Consider the following 23,324-nt stretch of genomic DNA (forward strand, 5'->3'; position numbering starts at 1 on the left):
GGGGGGTGTGGAAGGAGAGGAGAGGAAGTGGATACAGGCACGCCCGTTTGCTCCTCTCGTCCCCTGATCATCGGGGAGGGGTCGGAGCTGGCGGGGTGGTGGAAGCGGTGGTGCTCGGTGTCAGATGGGAGAGGAGCCACTCTCCATGTGACATTTTCTCACATACACCAACATGTCCTGCGTCCTCTCTTACCTTCATGTCGGTCTCTAACAAAGCTGTAAAAAAAACACCTCAGCAATTAGCCAACCAGTGTTCCCTCCATTTCTAGAGGAGCGTGCGTGTGAATGTTCAAATTTGCATTTGTACTTAAGTGTTCTGTCATATTAAGAGTGGGTTACTCCCACAGTTGCAGTCAGTGTGGGCATTTACTGTTGTATTTCTGGGTTAGTGGGACCCTGGACTGGATTGGTGAGGGAGCTTTTAGTGCCTGCTTTTAACAAAGCTCAAATGCTTCCTTGAGTGATTTTTGGCTCGGCCATGTTTTCTCCCAAACCAAAGTCAGTCTATGACAGTTATTTTTTATGATAGCCATTTTGTACTGTTTATCCACACCAGAACCACACAAGCAAATTCTGGACACATCTCTGGGTTAGTCTGTAAATATGAATGTATTTCTACCCTGACAAGTGGCTGTTTCTTGTCATTTGTCCTCTTGTGCAAAAGACATATACAGGAAGAAGGATCTTTTTTGAGTGTAGACCTCTTATTGCATAGTCACTTTACAGTATTTGGTTCTGCATACAAAACCAACCAACCTGTTTACCTTTCCTTTGTGTGTGGGGTGTTTGCCAGCTGCTGCCGTTGTGACAGAAATCAAACCAGGCTTGCTGTCTGTGTGGTGACAGAGGGGGCAATGTGGGAACCGACAAAAAAAAGAGGATGGACACTGACTTATTTTTTCTCCAAACCCAGCAAAGATCTCCCATCGGTGTGGAAGGCCTGTTCTAACCCCTCTGTCAACATTTTGTGTGAATTTGGAAATGTTCACTTTTAGTGATATTTATCCCTCTCCCAAATTAGCAAATTGGGTTTAAACAGTTGCCCTCCACGGCCCTCACACAGAATGTTAAACAGCAGCGATCCAATGGACAACAGTTAGTTGAATTTATGAAGCACAGTGGTGTAATTATCTTTCATTTGCACAGAGCACGGCTTGTCAAGGAAGTGATTCGCAATCCTTGGTGATATTCAAACATTCTTTGTGTGTCTGAGGAAAATATATTCTTTTCGTGTTATTAAAACAAAAGTAATTATCTGCACATGGCTTGAACTTCAGTTAGAAAAGTTCAGAGAGAACTGGGAGGAGGATATTTCACAGCAGATAACTCCTTGCTAGATATGTGGCTGGAGAGTAATTCTTCAGACAGACAAACATTCAAACAAGGCGAGAATAGCATTTTACAGAAATAGTCCCCAATGTAGTTCTGTCTGGTTTTCACCTCAGAGTCTCTCGCCTGGTGACGGTGTAAGCAGTAAGGGTCACATCCCCATCCAATGTTCCTTTCCAGTGGAGATCTACTCTGCCTACAGTTCAACTGTGGTCTTTAAGAACCTTGAACTCTCTTTTCCAGTGGAGTCAGTGTATAACCATTTTCATTCTCGTACAGGAACACTTCAGGCCCTGGGAAGTGGGGTCCATGGCAACTCATTCTTAAAACACCGAACTGTCTTGACACAATTACCACACCAGGGGGCTTGTTTAGGCAGGCTTGAGAAAATAGTCACATTCCATCGCAGTGAATGGCATCTTCTTCACCTTTGTGCTATCGCCCACCTTGATGCCATTTCTATCTTGTTGCTAAGCGATTCCCGCTCTGTGGGGGTCAGGATGTGTTCGCTGGCCTCGCAGACCATACCCAGGGACATGTTCCATAAATTGTACAAGCTGAGCGCTTCACGTGTGGAAAGGCAAATCGATTGTCACAGCCTAACTTTGGGTCAGGAAAGGTGCAACCTCATCTCAGAGGGTCATTCCATATGACCGTTACAACTGAGGCCATCCAGCTCACAGAGATTTTCGTGTTTTTGTAGCTTGTATGTCATGTCAGCCTCTCCCACCCACTTCTGCAAATGATAGGATGGTCTAACGGTGGTAAAGGTTGAGGTGCCTTTTCCGCGCTGGTATCCCCAATTAGCCGAATGCTGGCTCAGCGAGGGGCTGGTGGGCATGGGGAGGGGGCACGTGCACCATTTTGGATTTGTTCTGGGGTTTGCAGCAACAGTGGGTGGAGTTGGCGTGGTTGGGTACGCTGCTCCATAGGTTGGCCCCAGTGCCAGGAGCCGTCTGGATTGGCTGGATGGAGTGAGGGGATGAGGGGAGACATGCATTAGAGTGATGAATGAATCCCTGGCTTGCTGCCACTTGAAGCTAAACACTGGCATGACCAGGGTCTTATATAGTGTTACATTCCTATTACACAACCTTAAGTGCTTCTAAAGACAGAGCATTAGTGTAAGAGCTGTAGTCAATTGCTCTTTTCATCGCACGCTTAAAGGTTTTGGTTATCCCAGTTATTCTTTTCTTACCTCTCCTTCTTCTCTTGTCCCTGTGTCTTTCTGTCCTCTCTCTGTCTGTCCTTCTCCTCCTGCTCTTACTTTTTTCCTCTTTCCCTATTTCTCTCTCTCCCTGTCTGTAAGTGCTGTCTGTTCCGCATCCCCCCTCGCTTTCTGTCCCTTCTTTGTCCCTCTCTCACTATGTCTCCTCTACTTTCCTAGTCCCCTCTCTGTCTCTCTCGCCACCTTTTCCTCTCTGTCCTCTATTCCTCAATCTCTCCATTCCCTTCCTCTCTCATTCTCTCCCCCTCATACTCTTCTCTCCTCTTCCCTCTCCCCTCTGTCTCCCCTGGCTTTGAGACTGATAGCTGTGTGGAGCCATAAATTGGTCTCAGGTAGTGACACGGCGTTTGTTGGGTAATTTGAACAATGGGCCGTTTGACAGCTCACCCGTCATAGTGAAGGCTCCCTGGGGATCCACGGCTCATCCCCGCTCTTCCTCCCCGTCCTCACCTCTGACGAAGCGGCCTCCTAAGTAGGGACATCATTCCCCAATCAAATAACTCAAAGGCACTTTGTATCACACCAAGAGGAGGAGGAGGAGGAGGAGGAGGAGGAGGCGAGGTTGAGGTGGGGGAGGTGGAGTCGTCACTTTGATTTATTTATTTGTGTCTTCCTTTTGTAACGGCTGTCTCTGATGTTCAGCAACTCTCCGTTACCAGCAAATGTTTTTTGTGATATAACTGACAAAAGAGTAGTCTGCCAAAACTGAAAACTTATATCTAAAACTAAAGCTAACAAATTAAAACTAAACATACAGCCTAAAACCAAAACCAACATATATTTGAAAACTTCCATGTCTACATAGAAGTCATGTCACGCTGATATTAACACTCAGAATCACTCACCTTGAGGGACGTGTAAATTATTTTGAAGAGATGAAAAGGACAGTGTAAGTTGTTCTTTTTCAAGATGAGGGGCCCAAAGAGGTCTTTTGTGTTCTCTGTGCATCACACAGTGAGGGCTGTCTCCATGACTGACAGCAATACATTTTTTTAACAGTTTACGCCACATCATACAACATGTAAAGAATGCATGGGCTAAAGTAATTGCTTCATAGTGCAGTCTTCAAATACAGACAGTGTCATCCAGTCATGGACAAGGACTTACAAATACAGATGGACTTGAGAAAGCTTTTTTTTTTTTAATCATCCATTTCATTTTGCCGTGCTGCACCCGCCTCCGTCTGCCTGGATCGATAAGCGGCCGGCAGGAAGGGCCCAGCGAACATGGCCCCCGGCGTAGAGCGTATGAGCCACTGAGAAGCGCTAAGCCTCTCGGCCTCTCCCCTCACTAATCCCCGTTATTAAGTGAGTTAATCATCTGAACAAAGAGTGCGCTGGCACCTCCCGCACGAGGAGTGCCATGGAAACGGGCCAAGCCCTTTCGGGGGTTTGGCACCCAGCGAGCGCTTCCTGCCAGCACCTACTACGGGAGGGCGGGAGATGGATGTGCGCGGGGGGCGGGGCCGAGACCTGGCACTCCACCGCGGGGGGTCAGAACGGGGCACGGATCTTCTGCCGTCAGTATGCTTTTTCTATTTAAAGTGCTGCAAGGGCCAATCTCTAAAAAAAATGATCCCAACCTTTGAGAAAGTGTGGCATTGGCTGTACCAAGCATTCACAAAGTCAGTGGCCCTTGCCACATAGATTTATACACTGTAAGTACAGCTGAGCTGACACTCTCTCTGGCTTTTATGCCTTCATAGAATTGGCCTGGGGTACATTTGAAATGCACCAATAACTAAAATAGTTTCATTTAAACACTTCATATTCAATCGCTATAGTGTGACTTCAAAGGTTTCCATCCATTAATCACAGTAAAATGTACCTGTAAGTGTATGCAAGATATTAGATGAACTAGATTAAGGCACATAATGAGAAGTATTTTAATTTCTGTTGAAGAATACTGCTGTGTGTTTAATTCATTGTCTCAGATCATATATGGAGGCAGAGGAGATTCCAGCACTGGGATCATAAGCTGATTATCAGAGAATGAGGTTTTTTTTAAGAAGCAAGGAAATTATTATTAAGATAAGACATTTTGGTTGTGTCACATTTCAGTATAAGGTGTTCTAAAAGATGAAACTTTGGTTAATGATGAGCAACACAACGCCCCCAATGGCTATACAGATGTTATGGCTACAATACTTGGTTGACAGATTCTGTGCCTCGGATCTGACCTGGAGTCTCAGCAGGTTCTGTGTCTCGGATCTGACCTGGAGCCTCAGCAGGTTCTGTGTCTCGGATCTGACCAGGAGCCTCAGCAGGTTCTGTGTCTCGGATCTCACCTGGAGCCTCAGCAGGTTCTGTGTCTCGGTTCTGACCTGGTGTCTCAGCAGGTTCTGTGTCTCGGATCTGACCTGGTGCCTCAGCAGGTTCTGTGTCTCGGATCTGACCTGGTGTCTCAGCAGGTTCTGTGTCTAGGATCTGACCTGGTGTCTCAGCAGGTTCTGTGTCTCGGATCTGACCTGGAGTCTCAGCAGGTTCTGTGTCTCGGATCTGACCAGGAGCCTCAGCAGGTTCTGTGTCTCGGATCTCACCTGGAGCCTCAGCAGGTTCTGTGTCTCGGTTCTGACCTGGTGTCTCAGCAGGTTCTGTGTCTCGGATCTGACCTGGTGCCTCAGCAGGTTCTGTGTCTCGGATCTGACCTGGTGTCTCAGCAGGTTCTGTGTCTCGGATCTGACCTGGTGTCTCAGCAGGTTCTGTGTCTCGGATCTGACCTGGTGCCTCAGCAGGTTCTGTGTCTCGGATCTGACCTGGAGCCTCAGCAGGTTCTGTGTCTCGGATCTGACCTGGTGTCTCAGCAGGTTCTGTGTCTCGGATCTGACCTAGAGTCTCTGATCTAGTCTCTGAGGCTCTGCTGTTTTCATTGCCTCGGAACTTGCATGTCGCTAACCATTCCCAGCTCATCCTCAACTTCTTCTGTAAAATAAACTCTTCTCCATGCTACTCAGCGCCCAGGGGAAGGGCATAAAATATGGAAATAGAGGAAAATGTCTCTGCAACATGGCCATTTTTTCATTTAAAACATGTCATAACCTTATCTCAGCATTTTCCCAATATCGCCGCATGGGCACCAGCGAGCTACTCCAAATCAATTAATTTGATTTGATTCACTCTGAACGTACTTTCTACCCTACTCCATAGGATATTAAAAATGATATATTTTATTCTTAGTTTGAGAGTTTTGAATTATTTATTTATTCTGTTTGACTGGAGCTTGTTTAATTCCTGTCCTAGATAACACTGGCCTGTTATGGGGCGCTCAGCCTTGGAAGCGGTTTGACCCATTTACTGAGGGTAATGTAGCCTTCAGAGTTTTAATTGGGGGGTAAATAAAGCGTGTCCCCTGTCCCACACTGTGCAGGAGGATGTCTCAGGGATGAAATATGAGGGTGTTTAGCGCTCTGCAACAGAGGGCCTGTGACAAGGGAGGGGTCACTGGGCATGTAATGGAGGCAGTCAATACCTATCTGCTGCATCGAGAGTGTGTTCATTAGACCTGAGTGTGTGTGCGTGTGAGTGTACGCTTGCGTACTGCGTGCATGTGTGTGTGTCTCTGCCTGCTTGTGTGCATGTGTGTATTTTTTTGATAATATATCAGTTAGGGCAATTTTCTTATTTTCACCAAGTATTGAAAAGAAAGTGCTCCGTTGGACGAACCAAACACATACAACATTGAGTCAAAAGGCACAGTGCATGCAATCAACACGTGCTGTTTACATGTGAGTGTCTGTGCTTTATTGTTCATGTGTACATGTGTGCTTCTGTGGTGGTTAAATGCTGGCTTTGCTGATACAGCAGCATTTGTCCTCTCCCTCAGGTCATGGTAACGTCTTGTATCTGCACCAGTAACCTCTCTCAATCAATATTAACTCTCCAGCAACTCGTATATCTGCTCCAGAGCAGCAGATACCATCCGGTATTGATCCATACTGGTCTGGACTCTGCATTGTGTGCTAACTCGATATCAGTAGCAGTCGCAGATTAGCAATATGCAGGATAATGGCACTGATTTAGACTGTGCCAGAGTGACTCCCCCTCCCAGCTGTTTACTAGTGGAAACTTAAGGCAAAGCAGTTTTCTCAGAAATGCTGTCCTTAGTTAGCACTCATGTGTGATACTGTATGTGACTGCTAATGAGTGTACCATGACCCCCTTTGGAGTCAGAGCCTGTTTAACAGCTCATTCCAGAGACCTGAGGCTTTGAAGGGTGAAGTGGTTCATGCCCAAAATCCCACGGAGTGCCCCCGCGAATGTCAAGGCCACTTTGTGCGTCAGTGACCGTGGAAACATCAGGGCTTCCCGCATGGCGACCGTGTCTCCTCCCCCTCGCGGTCTTCATAACACAAAAAGTAGTGGCCATTTCCAGGGCCAGGTGCGTGCCACTGCAGGTGCTTCCCAACTCTGAGCACTGCACCTGCATCCAGCCCAAGCCACTTAACCTCACTGTGCACTGTAGCAAACTCCCAACACATGTTTTACAGTTTTATAGAGTTTGATGAAAGAAAGCGAGTGTAATTACGTTAAGCATGGATTCAGAAATCAAAGGCATACGCATGAGCTGTGTGGCGTGTTTTCAAGGCATTCAGAGGGGATCTGGCCAAGTCATGTCCCTTCTTGATGAAACAGACATGCCCTTTTTCATTATACACACTTTCTACAATGATTTCAGGCCATTAGTTAAAGGATCCTTTTCGGCTGCGATTAAGCTGTTCCAGAAATGGTAGGGATTGAATGAGAAGGTTCCCCCAAGGTAACACCAGTACCTTTGTTTTATCACTGGATGGCAAAAAAGGAACTAGCAAGGGGACTACCCAAAGTTTTTTCTCGCTTTGAACAGTCCTTAAGTTACTCTTGTTTGTACATTCCACCAGTAATGAGCTATAAAACCAACAAGAGCATTTTGATCTTTCATCCAACATTGTGATCAAAGTGAACCACAGAAATGAACAAAAAAAGTTTCTTGTTGTTTACTTAAATTTGTTACCCGTTTTTGTCGCTGCTCTCTCTTGGTTCTGATATTCGTTCTCGGCCATTAAAATTTCAGTGTGTGTTGGAAGACAGATCTGACCTCCAGCTTGCCGGCCAGAGAGCCGCTGTGCTTGGGAGAGAGCCCAAGCATTCCTTTCTCTGTGCCATACTGACCAGCTCAACCCACACAGACAGGGAGAAGGAAGAAATTACCATTCGCTTTTGATACTCAAGCCAGATGCTCTATAGGCTTTGACCTACTAAAAAGACTTCAAATGGCAGCTGCCCCACTCTGAAGGTGAACTGAAGCATAGCATCCATGATAGGCTGGGTTTAAGGTGGTCTGAACTAATCGCATGAAAATAGTAGAGTTGAATGAAGGCTACCTCAAATATAAAAAACCATAAATATTAAAAAATGTTTCTTTTTTTGGTTATAGCGAAAGAAAAATGGTATTAATTTCTCATTTAGGTTCCAGTCCAAAATTAAACACTACCCCCTCATGTCCTACCTGAGCACTTCACTGCTCACCAGGGAAGTTCCTCCATTTTGAGCAACAATATTTTTGTCCAGAGATTGTATTTCCAGATTAGGTTTTCCCAGAGTCAAAACATGCAAATATTAATTATGCTGTTGTTTTAACTATTCAAGTTTTTTACTAGTTTGTGATTTCAGAATTTTCAGAATATGAAAATAACAAATAACAAAAACACTTTCACACCTCACAATTCATATGTGTTGCTGTTGACCCCAGCCTACAGGTAGTGTAACTTCTTAAACACTGTTTGTAAGAAACAAGCTGCGTGTCACGTCAGGTAAAATCAAAACACAACTTACTTTCGGAAGCCTGTCGCCACCTTCAGAAACTTTTCTGAGACGATGGCATGAAAATCGAAGCGAAAAGAAAGTGACCATGTTAAGAAAACCTAAGGCGGGAGGGGTAAAGTCCAGATGAAAAAATTGTGCCTTAAAATGGGTCAGGATGGATTTTCTATGGCTTTCCCCGCGTCTCTGCACAGAAGTGGAGAAGTGACAGGGAGAGAGGATTTGCGCTACTTCTCATCCCTGATCGCCCTTTAATCACACCTGATGGAGGCCCGGCAGTGGCTCAGCAGATACGTTTCTTTCCTGGGGAAGATAAATCAGGGCGAACACAAACAGAATGGGGGCTTATCTGGCTGGGGAGGCACGGACATTTGCCAGTAGTGTTAAACAGCCTTGTGGAATAATATATAAAATTCCCCCAAAGCAGGGCTACCTGCCTTGACCTGTCCACCAGTCAGGCAGGCAACGGAATGTCTCTGACACACACACACGCACACACACATACACACACACACACACACACACTCTTTTTGACACATCTGCTTTACCTGAGTGGAAATCAAAATGCTTACTGTACGTTGGCCCTTATCTCCAGACCTCAATCTCGATCTCCTTGTGTCTGCCGGTGTTGAGGTCACCGATCTCATGCATCTCATTTCTTTCATTTTCCTTCTTCTTGTGATCGAACAGCCTTTCCTTGGTTAACCTAGTGCACCGAAGGACAGGACAACACCGGGGCTTAACACCGGCCTGTTTGATAACCTGATACCATGAGCCGGGAAACGCCACACCGTCGTCCAATCAAAAGGCCACTGGGACGCGGCTGGGCGGTTAATTAATGTCATGGAGGAGAGGCCCTCAAATCCTCCATCAGCGGGACTCGCTGGGGCCCTCTCGCCAGGGGAGCTGTGCGCACCCCCTCGAAACGGCTCTCTGTTCCCCCGCTGTAATCAATCCGGCTGCAGCGGCAGTGCAATTACACCTCTTCTGCGGTACTTCAGCACAGAAAGCACTGCCGTGTTCATACAGCAGGAAATAATCTGTCAAAACATGCATCTCACACAGGCAGAATATTTCATTACAGCGTGTCTTGTTTTGCTCTGAAAGGAGATCCATTCACCACATTTAGCAAAATGTAGTGAAAGACTGAGTGCAGCTGAAGCAAATACTTCTGAATACATCAGCAAGGGTTTGAACCTTTAGAATAACGAACTTACTAAATTAAATACTATTAAATACTATTACTGTGCCATTACTGTTACTGTTAAATACTAATGTTCATTCTAAAGTTATTTCATTGTTATGGTACATGTCTGTAGGATACTACAGTAAGGCACAATTTTTTGCAATTACATACAATTTGATATAATGATTTAAGCACAAAAATCTGTTCACAAAGATGGTAAACATTCTGTGTTGTTCACAGCAGCACAAAGCAAGTGACCTATTGAAGTGTCAAAAAGGAAAAAAAAATGAATGCAAATGGAATAAATGAAAAGTCACATGTTTCAGTCACAAGGCTGCCATCATTAGCATCACTTAGCGTTGTTGACATGTATGGCATTTATTGTGTTAATTACATAATTGATCCACATTAGAGCACAATGATTTGCCAGGGTGGCATGCAACAACAATTATCAAAGAGACCTTTAGTCATTTGCAATGCTCTGAGCAACTAATCATAGATGATACAGATGAATTAGAACTCAAAGCTAAATGCTTTTGGAATTCAGGTTGTCCCAAATGTAAACCACAACACCATTGCACTGATAGATCATTATCATTGAAAACAATCTGGCACTAGAAGAGGGATGCATTCTTAAACATATGCCTGTACCTCTATAGTATATTATTACATCAATCACAGTATCATTATGATCTTATCATTAGTGGGAGAGATAACATAAGGGAACACTCAAATATATTAAGTGCAGCCAGAGAGGTACAAAGAGGTTATCCATGATTACAAAAATACATGGAACTATTCAACTATAATTAAACTCTCAACAAAATCCTCTTGTCAAGAAGTGTTTAAGTAATGATTCATTATGAACTCCTTATGAACAAATTCTGCATTTATCAGAGCACCTGAAATCCATGCTTGCCAGGAAAGCAGCAGTGGCAGTGTAGCACAGTGGTAAGGAGTAGGGCTTGTACCCAAAAGGTTGCTGGTTTGATTCCCTGCTGGGGCTCGGCTGATTGTACCCTTGAGTAGGGAACCTAACCTAACCCCGAATTGTCTCACTAAACATCCAGCTGTGTGAATGGAAAATTTGTAACTCGCTCTGGATAAGAGCAGCTGCTAAATAACAATAATGAAATGAAAAAGGCGCGTAAACACAAATTTGTTCCTTTCTGTATGGTGAAAGCACACACATTTATGCTGTTACATTAATGTCAATGCTTTGTAACATCATTTACGCTTGTCCATCGATCGAGGCAGAACTGAGCTGGCATTGATGAGCGATCGGACCAATGATCCGAAGCCGCTCCCAGAGAGTTCAATGTCCTTGGACATTGGCTGGCCACCAGAGCTCGGGCCTGGCAGTTCCGAGGACACATCTCAGATGGTTATCCACCCCCTCCTCCTGTTAAACATGTGAGAATGACTGCACATTTCCCCTGCAAGAGAGGCCGATCAGATCTGGGTGCGCAGCCCCCCCACCGCAGGTCCGTCCCTGTTTGAAGATGCCTCAGATGCGTTTGAAGATAGCACGTGGGGGGAACTCTAAAATGGGCCAGTACGGGACCTCCTGGCGTGCTGTTTCAACACGGACACCGCAGATGAAGATGAATCACAAAATATTTTTTTTGGGAACTTCAGCCGCCCTTGATCTGTTCACAGGCCCACCATACTGGTACCGTGAATGTTATCAACTCAGCCGCAAAGGGCTGTGAAGTTATGGTTTGGCTTGCTCTTTCCTTTTTTAAAAACTCATAATCATCTTAACCACTTAAATTACAGAGGGAGGGAGGGAGGCTCCCTCTTCCAATACACTCCTCCTCACCCATTCATTTGTTATGGGTTTAGTTTATTAGTGGAGTGTTAATGTGGAAAATTCTCTGAACTTTTCTGTCATCCCTTTCAATATTAGTTTAACCTTTTTGGAGGAAACCACAAAGGCTGTACCCCCCCCCCCCCCCACACACACACACACACACACGCTGCTGAGAGGAATGTGTGGTGTGTGTGTGTGTGTGTGTGTGTGTGTGTGTGTGTGTGTGTGGGTGTGTGTGCGTGTGTGTGCGTGTGTGTGTGTGTGTGTGTGCGTGCGTGTGTGTGCAAGTGCAGCATGCGAGTTTGCCCATGAGGTGTAGCAGTGCTCTGCTTCGTGGCTCAGATCGTCTACCGATAGCAATGCCGCCTCAAATTACATCCCAGAGCACCGCCATCAACGCGCCACTTCCTAGAATGAAGTCTCCATGTGTGCGTGGGCTGGCCCTGACCCAGTCTTCCCCTCTCTACAGAGCCGTCCTCATGCTCCATTGCTTCCACTCCCTCCCTTCTACTGACATTCTGTCCCACTGTTACCAACCCCCCACGCCCTTGATTCTCTGTTCTGACCCTCTAACCCCCACCCTCCATGCCCAGTCACCCCACCTACATACCCTTCCACCCACACCAGTTTGATTGGTCAACCTCCTTTCCCTCCCATGTCTTGGAAAATGGCGGCCCACCCCCGCCGCTCTTAATGGATCGCCTTCCATGGCTTCAGCTTTTTCTCACGCTTTCCCCATTAATTTTCCCTCTCCTGTTTATGCTTGTGCACAGACCATTTTTTTTTATGTTATTTTCTTTTCTGAATTTATGGATTGTGCGGTGAGTTTCACATGAGCCTGTTTTTTTCCCCTTGTGGCATTTCATGGTCTGCGGGGGGTCAGTCGGTCCCACGGTCTGAGCAGGTGGAGCCTCCGTCCCGCGACCACGCGCATCACTCTCAGGAGGGCGGGCCTGAGGAAGGCCCGCCTCTAATGTGCCTGTAATGAGTTTCCGGAGTTGAGTTTGGGGTCAGGGCCCAGGGCAGCGTGGTTCCTGATGTGTCATGCCCCGGTGAGGCCCACGCTCCCAGGTGGAAATGAGCACTCCTCAGGGCTAATGACCACCGTGACCCTGGGTACGGCATTACAGAGCTAATAATGCGCTAAAGGGGTGGTCCTATACAAAGCTTCGCTCCTTCATCCCCCTCTGAGTATTACATTATCGTCATTAGACAATTGTCTCTCATCCAGAGCGACTCACATAGGTTACAGTTTTTATCCATTTATACCGCTGGATATTTCACTGTGGCAATTGAAGGTTCAGTACCTTTCCCAAGGGCACAACAGCAGTGCCCCAGTGGGGACCTGAACCAGTAACCTTTCAGTTACAAGCCCTCTCCCTTATGACTATGTCACACTGCTGCCCCCAGACTCTGACACTTGCATATGCGAGTTAAGGCCAGACTCATTTCACACAGACTCATTTTTCTCTTAAGATGTTTGGTCTGCCAGCCTGGCTGTTCTTTTCACTCCGTCTGTCCTCGCCGTCTGACCCAACCCCCCCCAGCCCCCCCTCCCCCCACTGCCTGAAACGGACCGCGGACCCTGCTCTCCTCACTCAACAGTGCTGGCATGAGCTGACATTTTAAGACCCCGGTGATTACTGGCACATGTCCTTCTCACTCAGTGCTCACGTAATGATGTATCAGCCATGTGACGCGTCAGCAGCACATTAACACACACCTGATTAATTACAGCTCTGAATGGGGAGCTTTGATTAATGAATACCCTTCCTTCTCTTTCTTTCTCACACACACACACACACGTGCAAGGAGAATGGAGCGGTTATGCAGAGATGTGTGACCATATCAGGCAACGGTATCAATAATAGTAGGCCTACAAAACATTTCAAAGCCAAATTTGGCAATGAATATAAGTGTATAATGGCGTTAGCTTGGTGTTACTCTCAAGCATAGCTAAGGTGACAAATAACCTTAGCTTAATTATCATGCTTCATAAGGTAGACCTATGTATTTTGATGCTCCAGATAATGTTCTTACGATTTATTATTCATTCAGCAACAATACATATTAAGATGAAAGCCCCCCCCCGACCTCACTATTTTTCAAGCCATGGTTACGGCCATGAATGCAATGTATCTGCTCCATTCTCTTTTAAGCCACTCAGTCCCTTCCTGTCTTCTGACTGTTGATAAGTCTGAAAAAATAACCCACTAACAGTAATAAACTGCAGCAATAACGATAGCAGCTCTTATCAGTTGGCGCATGCCCTCTGGCCTGAAGCTGGGATGCAAAGAGACGCAGAGTGCAGTGAGCGAGACTGGGAAGCTTGCGCGCGGGTAACGCTCCATGTAAATGCAGGCGCGTGATCGAGATAGTCATCGCCCACAGGATCTTTGGTCGGGGTATTTTGAAGGGGGGGTGGGAGTTTGGGGGTGTCCGGGCTCTGCAGCTGCAGCTGTTGATCCAGAGGAACTGATAACAGAGCGTTACCTCACGTCTGCCATAAGACGCCTAGGCTCCTCCAGACGAATGGGGCGGAGGGAGAAGATATAGCAGACAACAGGGCATTTGTGCTCTTCAGAAGGGTGTGAGACGGGTCTCACTGCCTTCTTTGGAAACAGTACAGTTTAGATCAATTCACCAAAATGCTGACTGTGTATGTCTTATTTATACAGTTTATTGTAAACCCACTTTGGCCTTCCACTATTTTTGATTATAAAAATGATAATAAAAATAATAATAAACTTTATGTGTAAAGCAAGGGAGCTCCAAGAGTTTTCTAGCACACGAATGCAAATCAAGCAATAAGCACATCATTAAAACAGCCAAACACAGGAAGTGCAGCAGTTAGAAGAATAAAAGAAAAAAGGAAGAAACTTTGCAGCGAGAGGTTGTTTAAATTGCTTAGAATCACATTTCTTGTTAAAACTGCTGCATTAACGAGTAGATTTTAATTTTATTAAAATGTCTATACATTACAGGGCAGATTAGCCCTTAGACTGAGCCTCTTGTAATGCATACAGTTTTAAATATATGCCATTTATGCAGCTGTTTTTTTCAGTTGGGAGATGGAGATAGATTACTTTGCCCAAGGATGCTTCACCCATCCTGTCTATTCACAGCCATAAATACCCAGAATCCACTGGTTTAAGCTATAGTTCACATAATGGAATTGCATTGCCTCACACATCTAGTGACAGTTGTGCATGTTAGCAGCAGTTTTCACATTTTGTTTCTATATCAGAATCGCATTAGCACTGTGCAGTGCTGCGGATGGATCTCTGCCCTGGGCAGGGAGAGAGGGGAGAAAAGTCACATGGGCAACAGCGGGGATGACATCATGAAAGCAGACATCGTTGACTGTAATGGGAATTTGACTGGTTTTTTTTTTTTTTTCTTTTTTAACCCCTGAAAAAATTGCCCTTTGGAGCGGAAAGCATGTTAGCACCTCTTTGGAAGCAGCCCCTCCGCCTGTCGTTTCGAATGAGCAACCAGGCAGGCACAAAGGCGCCCAAGCCGGGGTTCGCCTCGACACCTCCTCCCCTGTGGCTCCCGCTCCTCGCTGCCACCTGCTGGCCAACCCAGGGCATCACGCCTCGGTCAGCCTCACCCACGTGACGGTCCTGAAAAGCCAGAGGGCAAAATGTGGGTTTTATGGCTACTTTTCAATTAGCGGTAGATTTATGGCTGATGAAAGAGGTGGCGTGATTTAGGAGCAGGCAGGAGGGCAGGGGGAAGATGGAGCTCAGCCCTGGCTTGACTGAAGAGCCAGTGATTACACCCCTGAAGAGGGGATATCGGGTTGTAGCGAGCAGGAGTCCCCCGGAGCTCCGCTCTGTCTCAAGTTATAGACGGGACGAAGAGGGATGGTGACATCACCCAGCTGGGCATGCGGTATTTATTATATTTATAGCACGTTGATAACTCACGCTGTTGGTGTGGTCGGACAGGGTCTGCCCAATGTGCTGGTGCAGACAGGGGCTGGGGGGAACCAGAGGGCGAGGATTCGTTACTGATGGAGGGGTAAACCTTTCGCCCCAAGGAGCCGTCACTGTCCAGATTCTGTTTCACGTAGCAGTCAGTAATTTCTCTCTGTCATTTTGCCATAATGAATAGATTTTTTCAGGGGGAGAAGGGTGGATAAGAGAATAGACCTGTTCTTTTCAGAAAGAGAGAGGGGGAGAGAGAGAGAGATAGAGAGAGATTGAGAGAGACAGATTGAGAGAGGGAGAAAAAGAGAGGGAGAGAGAGGTTGTGCAATACTCACTATTGACCAAGCACACGTGATCTCCTTAAAGTTCTCAGGGAGTGAAGTGACCTTTCAGTTTCATTGTATCAAATTCATAGTTATTACATTTTTGACTCAATGTTCTTAAAAATGTAAATGAAGAGGTCTTGACCCCCGGTGGTAATGTTGAGACAGGAAGCAGTCCTCCACGCAGCTGTGTAATTTTCCCTCCGTGCGTCAGCCCGTTTGATGTCAGGCCCCAGGTGAGAGGATCTCTGGCTCTAATGAAGCCACGCTGATGACACAGAGCTGCAGAATTACAGGGCCGGGTAAGGAACATCAAGGGTGCGAGTCAAGTCAGGAATATGCGTTGTATTCAGCTGCACAGCCACAAATCAGCTGTACTTTGCCTTGCACAAAGCGCAGGGACCAGGCTTCCGTCTGAACAATGGCGAATGATGAGTCGGGAATTCACATTTCCTGCACCCTGCGAAAACACACAGTAGCTGACGAGGGTAATGATGGGCATCAGTCTGGTTCTTTGATTAAAACCACAGGATTCTGGTACATTTTACCCTCAACTAGTAATAATCAAGTTGTAAAATTGGGTTGGTTTGGCATTGTAAGCTGATGAAGCCATGTGCCGAGCCAGCCAGTCATGAGATGTGACGGTGACATAATGCTCTCCCTCCTCTTTTACACAAAGAGTTATCAATTTTACACAAAGAGTTATCAATACATGGAATAGGTTGCCAGGTCATGTAGTTGAGGCAGAGACCCTTGCTGTCTAGACTTGATGCAGTTTTGGATACTCTTTAATTAAGTAATTGCGAGCTTAGCTGGGCCGAATGGCCTGTTCTCATCATCATATGTTCTTATGTTCTTATGTTCTCTCTCCCCAGTGGACGATGACTTCCTGGGACTTGGGGAACTGCCGGAGACATTCCCCTCCGACCCCCCGGAGCCCCTCCCCCACTTCCTGATGGAGCCTGAGGAGGCCTACATCGTCAAGAACAAGCCTGTCAACCTCTACTGCAAGGCCACGCCCGCCACCCAGATCTACTTCAAGTGCAACAGCGAATGGGTCCACCAGAAGGACCACACGGTGGAGGAGCGCGTGGACGAGACCTCAGGTCAGTACCAGAGAGCTGGGCAGGCAGGCTAAGGCCAGGTGGCACCATTAATAACCTGAGGTTAATAACCCAGGGCCAATCAGCAGTGAAGGCAGGCTCAGTGCCTGCCAGAGAGGTGCGGTTGCAATCCACAAATACCACAAAACGTCATATCTTAAAAAACGTAATAAATACTGTGTAGACATTGGGATTATAAGGAGACAACAGGGAGTGCGCTGAGGTTTGTCGGGGGGTGCAATGCACCCCTATGTACCCCCATAGCGCCGGGCCTTGGTGAAGGAAGGGTTGCAGTGAACCTGAAAGGAAACAACATAGACAGAAAGACCAGTATTAAGGGAAAAAGGGAGGGAGAGAGGAGCAAGGGAAAGTTCTTGCTCACAGTGTCAGGAATCAAATAAATAAATATCAGTGAAGAAATTTCATCTGAAACGCGTGTAGAATCCCTTCCTGTTGCCTGAGGTAGCTGCCTCGTTAAGCACCGAGCCGTTCCATTAAACCTCGTGAAGCCACCAACGCCACGAGTGTTACCATTTGTTCTCACTGTCTAGCTGCCGGCCTCGGGACATCATTACGTCTGAGGCAGGGAGACAGCCCAGCACACGCACACACACGGCACTCTCTTTCTGGTGGCGACTCCCTCCGCCTAATGCGTGTCTCTGCCACCAGCCCTGTGGCAAGAGGTGCACAAGCAGGCAGCGGAAGACGGCGGTTCAAGAGAACTCCCACCTCCCTGGGAGTCTGGCAGACCGAGGGAGAGGAGATCGCCTGGATCTAAACAGGCTCTCCCTCTGATCAAGTGTAAACTCAGTTTTCTCCTCTGTTCTACTCGCTGGCTGTCTCTGCCTCTGTCCCCTGCTCCCCAGCCCTCTGCCATCTCCCCCGCCCCCATCTCAGTTTCGCTGCCTCACAGCCTTCCGCTACCCCTCACTCTTTTTTCCGCTCTTTCTCATCTCTCCTCTTTATCTTCTATCCCGGTCCCATTTCTCCCCTCTCCTCCATTTCAGACACTCGGTCTACCGCCAGCTCTGGGCCCCCTCCCCGCTATGCACGCTATACCACACAGCTGAAAGCAAAGGACAGATAATCACGGTGCATTTACACATCGCTGTATTCTCAGACACACACGCGCAGCAGGCAGTAAATGTCGCCCATCTCAACATGGCTGTCGCGTTTCCCCCCAACGCGGGCCTCGAGTGTTTGCGCGGAACAAAAGGATTCCCGGGAAATGCCGAAAGATTCGGCGGGGGAGGCTGACATATCTCCGCAACCGCTGGATTAGTGAGCCGCTGCGCTGAGAGTCAGGTAGAAAGCAAAGCACAAGAAATGTCACATGCCGCTTGATGAGGAGACGCAGCAGAGTTTTTCCTATCTTTTTTGGTTCATTTCAGTATGTCTATGATACCGGTGTCGAGGTTTGTTTTTTTTTTTCTTTTTGAAAAGATGCATAGCTACGTCGCCATAGCAGACCTGCACTGACATTTCTTATTGTCCCTTCCCAGCGTGCATCGTGCACGGCGGGAGCGAGGGTGTCACCGAAGTTAATGCGTCCATCCGATGTCTCCGGACACGGTGGCGTCTTCGGGGCGTTAATATCCGGCGGTTTAATAAATCCTGTCCTGTGGAAGCGGAGCGGGAATAAATAAGGGGAGATGCGGTGTGATTGCTACCTGTGGGCTACGCGGGGAACTCAATTTCCCACTTTGGCAGCTGAAAGCGCTCAATCAAGGGAGGCTTGTAGTGTGTAATGGCGTCGGGACCCTCCGGGTATTTCGCTCTTTTGGGGAAAAAAAAATAGCCTGGCCATTAACGCCGCTCTTTTTATTTATTCGCCCCGGACAGGATGTGTTTCTACAGTGCCCACAGATGTGCGTACACTTTTAGCACTCTGCACATACAGTACAGACCAATGCAGTCACTCATAAACATCACACTCTCATGATAGGACTACACAAGTACAGTATGTGTGTGGTTTAACAGCACAATGCAAACAGCACAGCGGAATCGACCAAAGCAAGAAGGATAAAAAGCCCTCATGTTAATACAGTGTGACACCCACAGTGATACCGGTTTTCAACATTCGTCTGGATCCTGATCCTTGGCTTTGACATTGTGAAAAGGAGTGTCAGCATTTATTGCTGACCTTTTTTCTCAATGTGTCAGAGAGCTCGCGCTTCATACAGGGCGGTTTGAAACCCAAAGCCCACACGCCAAACATATGCACGCAGCCACCCCCCCCCCCCCCACCCCCCCCCATGCACGCAGAGCCGTCAGCTACGCTAACACACTCTCCAAGCCCAGCTCCCCAGCCGCCTGGCTCTCTCTAATTTCCTCTGATTGATAGAAAAGAAACCGCAGATAAGGGCCGGGCCCCGGCCGGTCAATAGCTATTTTAGCGGGAGGAAAGGCGATCTGCCCCCCACCACCCCCCCCCCTTTCCTTCTCTGTGTGGGACGGGAGTAGATTAACGGATGATCGGGCCGGGGGAGGGAGAGGGAGATGTGGTGGGGTGCGTTATCTCTGCCCTGCTGCCCGGCTCCAGCCGAAAAAAATCGTTACCCCAGAGTCCTTAGCAGAAATAAATAAATAAGGACTCTGCTTACGGCGGCGGTCGAGAATACCGGCCCGGGATCATTAGCTTCCTCGAAATGGATTTCTGCTGTAACCAATCACGTGCCTGCGAGGCGGAGCCCCCGAGGAACCTGGGATGGATTCCTCAGGTTTCCTCTCTCTCTAACATTTGGTCTCTGAGGGCAGAAATCAGAGCCCCCAGCCCCAGATACCTTGTCTCATTATCTCATCAATATCATCTGGAGTGATTTTCCACAGCTGGATTTTACACTGCACTGAGGGCATGACAGTGAGACGCTGAAGGGCAGAAGAGACTATCCTCTGCTGACATTCTGATAACAAGAAGCGATTCATACTCCCCTTTGATATCAGAGCTATTCGCAGTTCAGATTAGCGCACCTTTGAGCCGAGGGCTCCTCATCTAGGCAGCTAATAGTTGTGCATTCGGTCTCTGTGTTGGTTTTTTGATGTCCGGTATATGCTTGTTTCACTGCAGCCATTTCTTACACCAGCCAACCTCTAGGGGGCGCATGACTGAATAACATGGCTGTGGATAGAGCTGCTATAAACGGGTCCGATTAGGCCTTTAAATGGCATCAAAAGGTACCAGTTGCATGTGATGCTTTTGAATGTGCCGTTGCCTTTAACCTCACCAGGAAACCCATCTCTTAATGTTTCACAGAGAATCACAGCTCTGCATCCGTTCCAGCACTGTGTCCGCACTCAGCGGAAATGCACCAACACAGTCTCTGTGCTTCCCCCCTCCACCGGCCAATGAGAGCACTTCTGCGGCGATCGCCGGAGTGAGGGATTGTCATTGCTAATCTCTGCGCGAGTCAGCTCATTGATTCCTATAAATGGGTTCAAGTTAATTACACGTAGTTACAGCACTGGAGTTAGAGCAGTGTAATGTAAGACCCGCCAGGGTCGTCACCCTCAGAGTGATCACCGTGGGCGCTGGAGAGTAGCTCTCTTCATTAGAGAGAATAATCACTCCTGCAGCTGCCGCGACCACTAATCTGAACGACACTCATCATTTATATAACTACAACTAATGAGCAGCGTGCTCACATCACTAACCCTTAGTGCAGCATCTCCAGGGACAGAATGTTTGTGACTTTTATGAAAATGCCCATACAGCCGTCATGAAAAAGTAGACTATGGCAATATATGATAGATTATGATTTTTTTTGTAGTACTCAATTTATGAGTGTATCCTTCCCCAATGGGCAACTTATCATGCCAAAAATACACAATGGGGAATGTAGGGAAGCAACCAATGTACTTGGTTTGAGCAGCGATGTTTTGGCGCAAGACAGACTTCCAGAAGCTTCTGCGTACGGAAACACAGGGGAATAGAGACAATGAGTCAGGGCACATCCATATTCAGAGCTGTCTCAGTTGGGTTGTTCATTTGTTCATATTCACAACTGACAAATTAATATAAATCATTAAATTGTTACTGAAATCAAATGGCCAGAAAACTTAGATTCTTTTCTATATTTTTCACAGTTTTTAAATGAGGAATTCCAAAATATGAGGAAGAAGTGATTACTCAGATATAATTGCAGTTGCTCAATAAATGCAGAATTTATTTACTTAAATTAAGTCAACATTAGTGTATGGATTTACATGCAGTCTAGTCTATTGAAATATATAATTCAGTTTCACATTTAAGCATGTTAGGTATTGTACACGGATTTGAATGTGTTGAGATAAAGTGAGGAGCTCCTGTTGGGCGGCCCTGTGGAGTGGTGTTAAAGGGATTAAAGAACGGGACCGTGTTATAGAATTCTAATAAACCCCTGAACCATGACTGGAGTAAAATGCTAATCAGGCCGGTGGCCCCTGACCGGCGAGCGAGCCGACAAGCCGCGCAATCAGAGCCGGAGATAGGCATCCAATCACGGTGGAGCAGTGAGCTCCTCTGGCACACTCCCGCCTCCCATTGATCCGCAGCCTCTCCCACTCGCTCTCCCTGTCACCGTGACATGGGCGCACACACCACAGGTTGAGTCACACGCTTCAATTATTCATGGCCGTGATGCTTCATAAATGAGGTCAATTGCTTTCTGTGTCAGTGAAAAATGCCAATTGAGTTTCCCCTCTGCTGGAGCGCGCACCTCCGAGATGGGGTGCAAGGGGCCTTGTTTGGGGGCCTGCACAAACACACACACACCTCCCCACTTCACACAAACACACACACACACACACACACACACACATCCCGGGTGATTATCCCTCCTGTCCTAGAACAGTGGGGCTCTCCGCACCGCCCAGACCAAACCGAGGAGGTGCTCGTCCGGGATGAGAAGAAATTGCAACGATCGATCAAATTTTGAGTCATGGGCACCCCCACCTGCCCCCCTTGCACCCCTCACACGTCAGACCACGGCTGGCTCCTTCATCGCATTCCACCCCATTTCAAATGCTCTGTTTCATCTGCTCTGCCCTTTACCATTGTTTTTGTCCTGTGTTTCTCTTGGCTTCAGCCTGAATGAGCGCACTTCCCTTGGTTCGTTGGAGGGGAGAGAGGGGGACAGGGGGGTGGGGGCGGGTGGGTTAAGCGTTCAGTTGGAGCCAACTCTTGGAGATGCTCGCTATCTCCTCTCCTCTTTGTCTGGCTCCCCTCTTTGTGTCTGTGCAAGGCTCTTATAAAACAATTCGGAGAGAATTATTTTCGTTCTCTCTTCCCAAAGGCCTCCTGACCCAGAGACGATCATTTTCAAAACAGACTTTGAGCTACTTTTTCTCATTTCATCACTCTGTATTTTTTAAGGAAAACATGCCTTTGATGCCAAGACTCAGAATACATTTCCATGCATGCATTGTGAATGGGAAGAAAGAGTACTTTAATTAGCCTCCATGCAAAAAAGTCTCCTTGGTATTCAGACATAAAGAAACAATTGCTGTTTATGTATGCATTTCTCTTAAAAAACAGAAACAAGGAAAAAAAACCCAGAATATTAGAAAAAGACAATGAACATCCATTTGAAACCTACCTGATTAAAATCTAGACTACCTCTAAAAGTAAGTCTTTTTGTTTTTTTGTATTGTAAGGGGATACTATTTCATTCTAACTTCAATATTTTCCGTGATAATAGCGTTATAAAAGTCTGGAGTTTCCGAGGTTCAGCTAAGGTTAAGCTTGATGAAGAAGCCAGCTGTGCACCTTTGTCAGGCAAAGAATGCCGTTCGGTCCCACGCGTGTCAGACCCAGCGCTCGCGGCCGCTCGCCGTCCTCAACCGAGGCGCGGAAAGAGCAGGAGACCCGCGTCTGAGTGGCAGCGCTCGCTTCTCCAACACAATAACCCCGCAAATGAGCGTGTCTGGCAGGCCTCCCTCCGCCCCTCGGACACAGAACATTTGATTAGTACTGCCGCTGATTTATTGTGTGCCTGTGTGTGAAGTGGTGACGTGGCCTAAACTCTCCCATGACTTTCTTCCTTAAGCGGTAGTTGAAGACATGTGCGCTCTCACTCCCTCTCTCTCTTTCTCTCACTCTCTCTCTCTCTCTCTCTTTCTCTCACTCTCTCTCTCTCTCTCTTTCTCCCTCCATCTCTTTCTTTTACTCTATCTTCCTTTAGCCTGTTTCTTTTCCTCCCTTTTAATTTTCTTTCTTTTTTCCTCAGTTTTCACCTGCCCGAGTGTCAACATAATATAATAAAAGATAACCATTAGAAGTATGTAAAATATATTTGCATTGTCTATCTTCCCCCTCTTGCTCTGTCTCTTATCTTTCTTTCTCTCTCTCCCCGCTATCTTATACCTTTTTTTCTCTTTCTCTCCTTTCCCCCATCTATCTCCCTTTTTCCTCTTTCTCTTCCTCACTCACTCACTCTCTCTCTGTCTTTCTCCTGTCTTTCCCCCTTTCTCTGTCTCTTCTTTGTCTTCCTCACTCTCTCTCTCTTTCTTGTCTCTCTGTACCTATCTCTTTCCTTTCTCTCATTCTCCTCTTTCTATTCCTCACTCTGTCTCTGATTCTGTGACACCGCTGTCTGGCAGACCGCATGGTGGCAGTTCCTGCATTTTCCGCTC

The 23,324-nt window shown here is 47.0% G+C and overlaps 1 protein-coding gene across 2 annotated transcripts in view; it reads left to right on the forward strand.

Moving 5' to 3' along the window:
• Positions 1-23,324, forward strand: part of LOC118776314 (netrin receptor UNC5C-like) — a 156,381-nt gene that overhangs the window by 65,640 nt on the left and 67,417 nt on the right. For both annotated transcript variants that reach the window (XM_036526562.1, XM_036526563.1), the window contains exon 2: positions 16,488-16,718. In XM_036526562.1, coding sequence (XP_036382455.1) covers positions 16,488-16,718 — 231 coding nt within the window. The remainder of the gene's footprint in view (positions 1-16,487; positions 16,719-23,324) is intronic.

The sequence above is a fragment of the Megalops cyprinoides genome, chromosome 4 (genome assembly GCF_013368585.1).
Source record: "Megalops cyprinoides isolate fMegCyp1 chromosome 4, fMegCyp1.pri, whole genome shotgun sequence".
NCBI lineage: Eukaryota > Metazoa > Chordata > Actinopteri > Elopiformes > Megalopidae > Megalops > Megalops cyprinoides.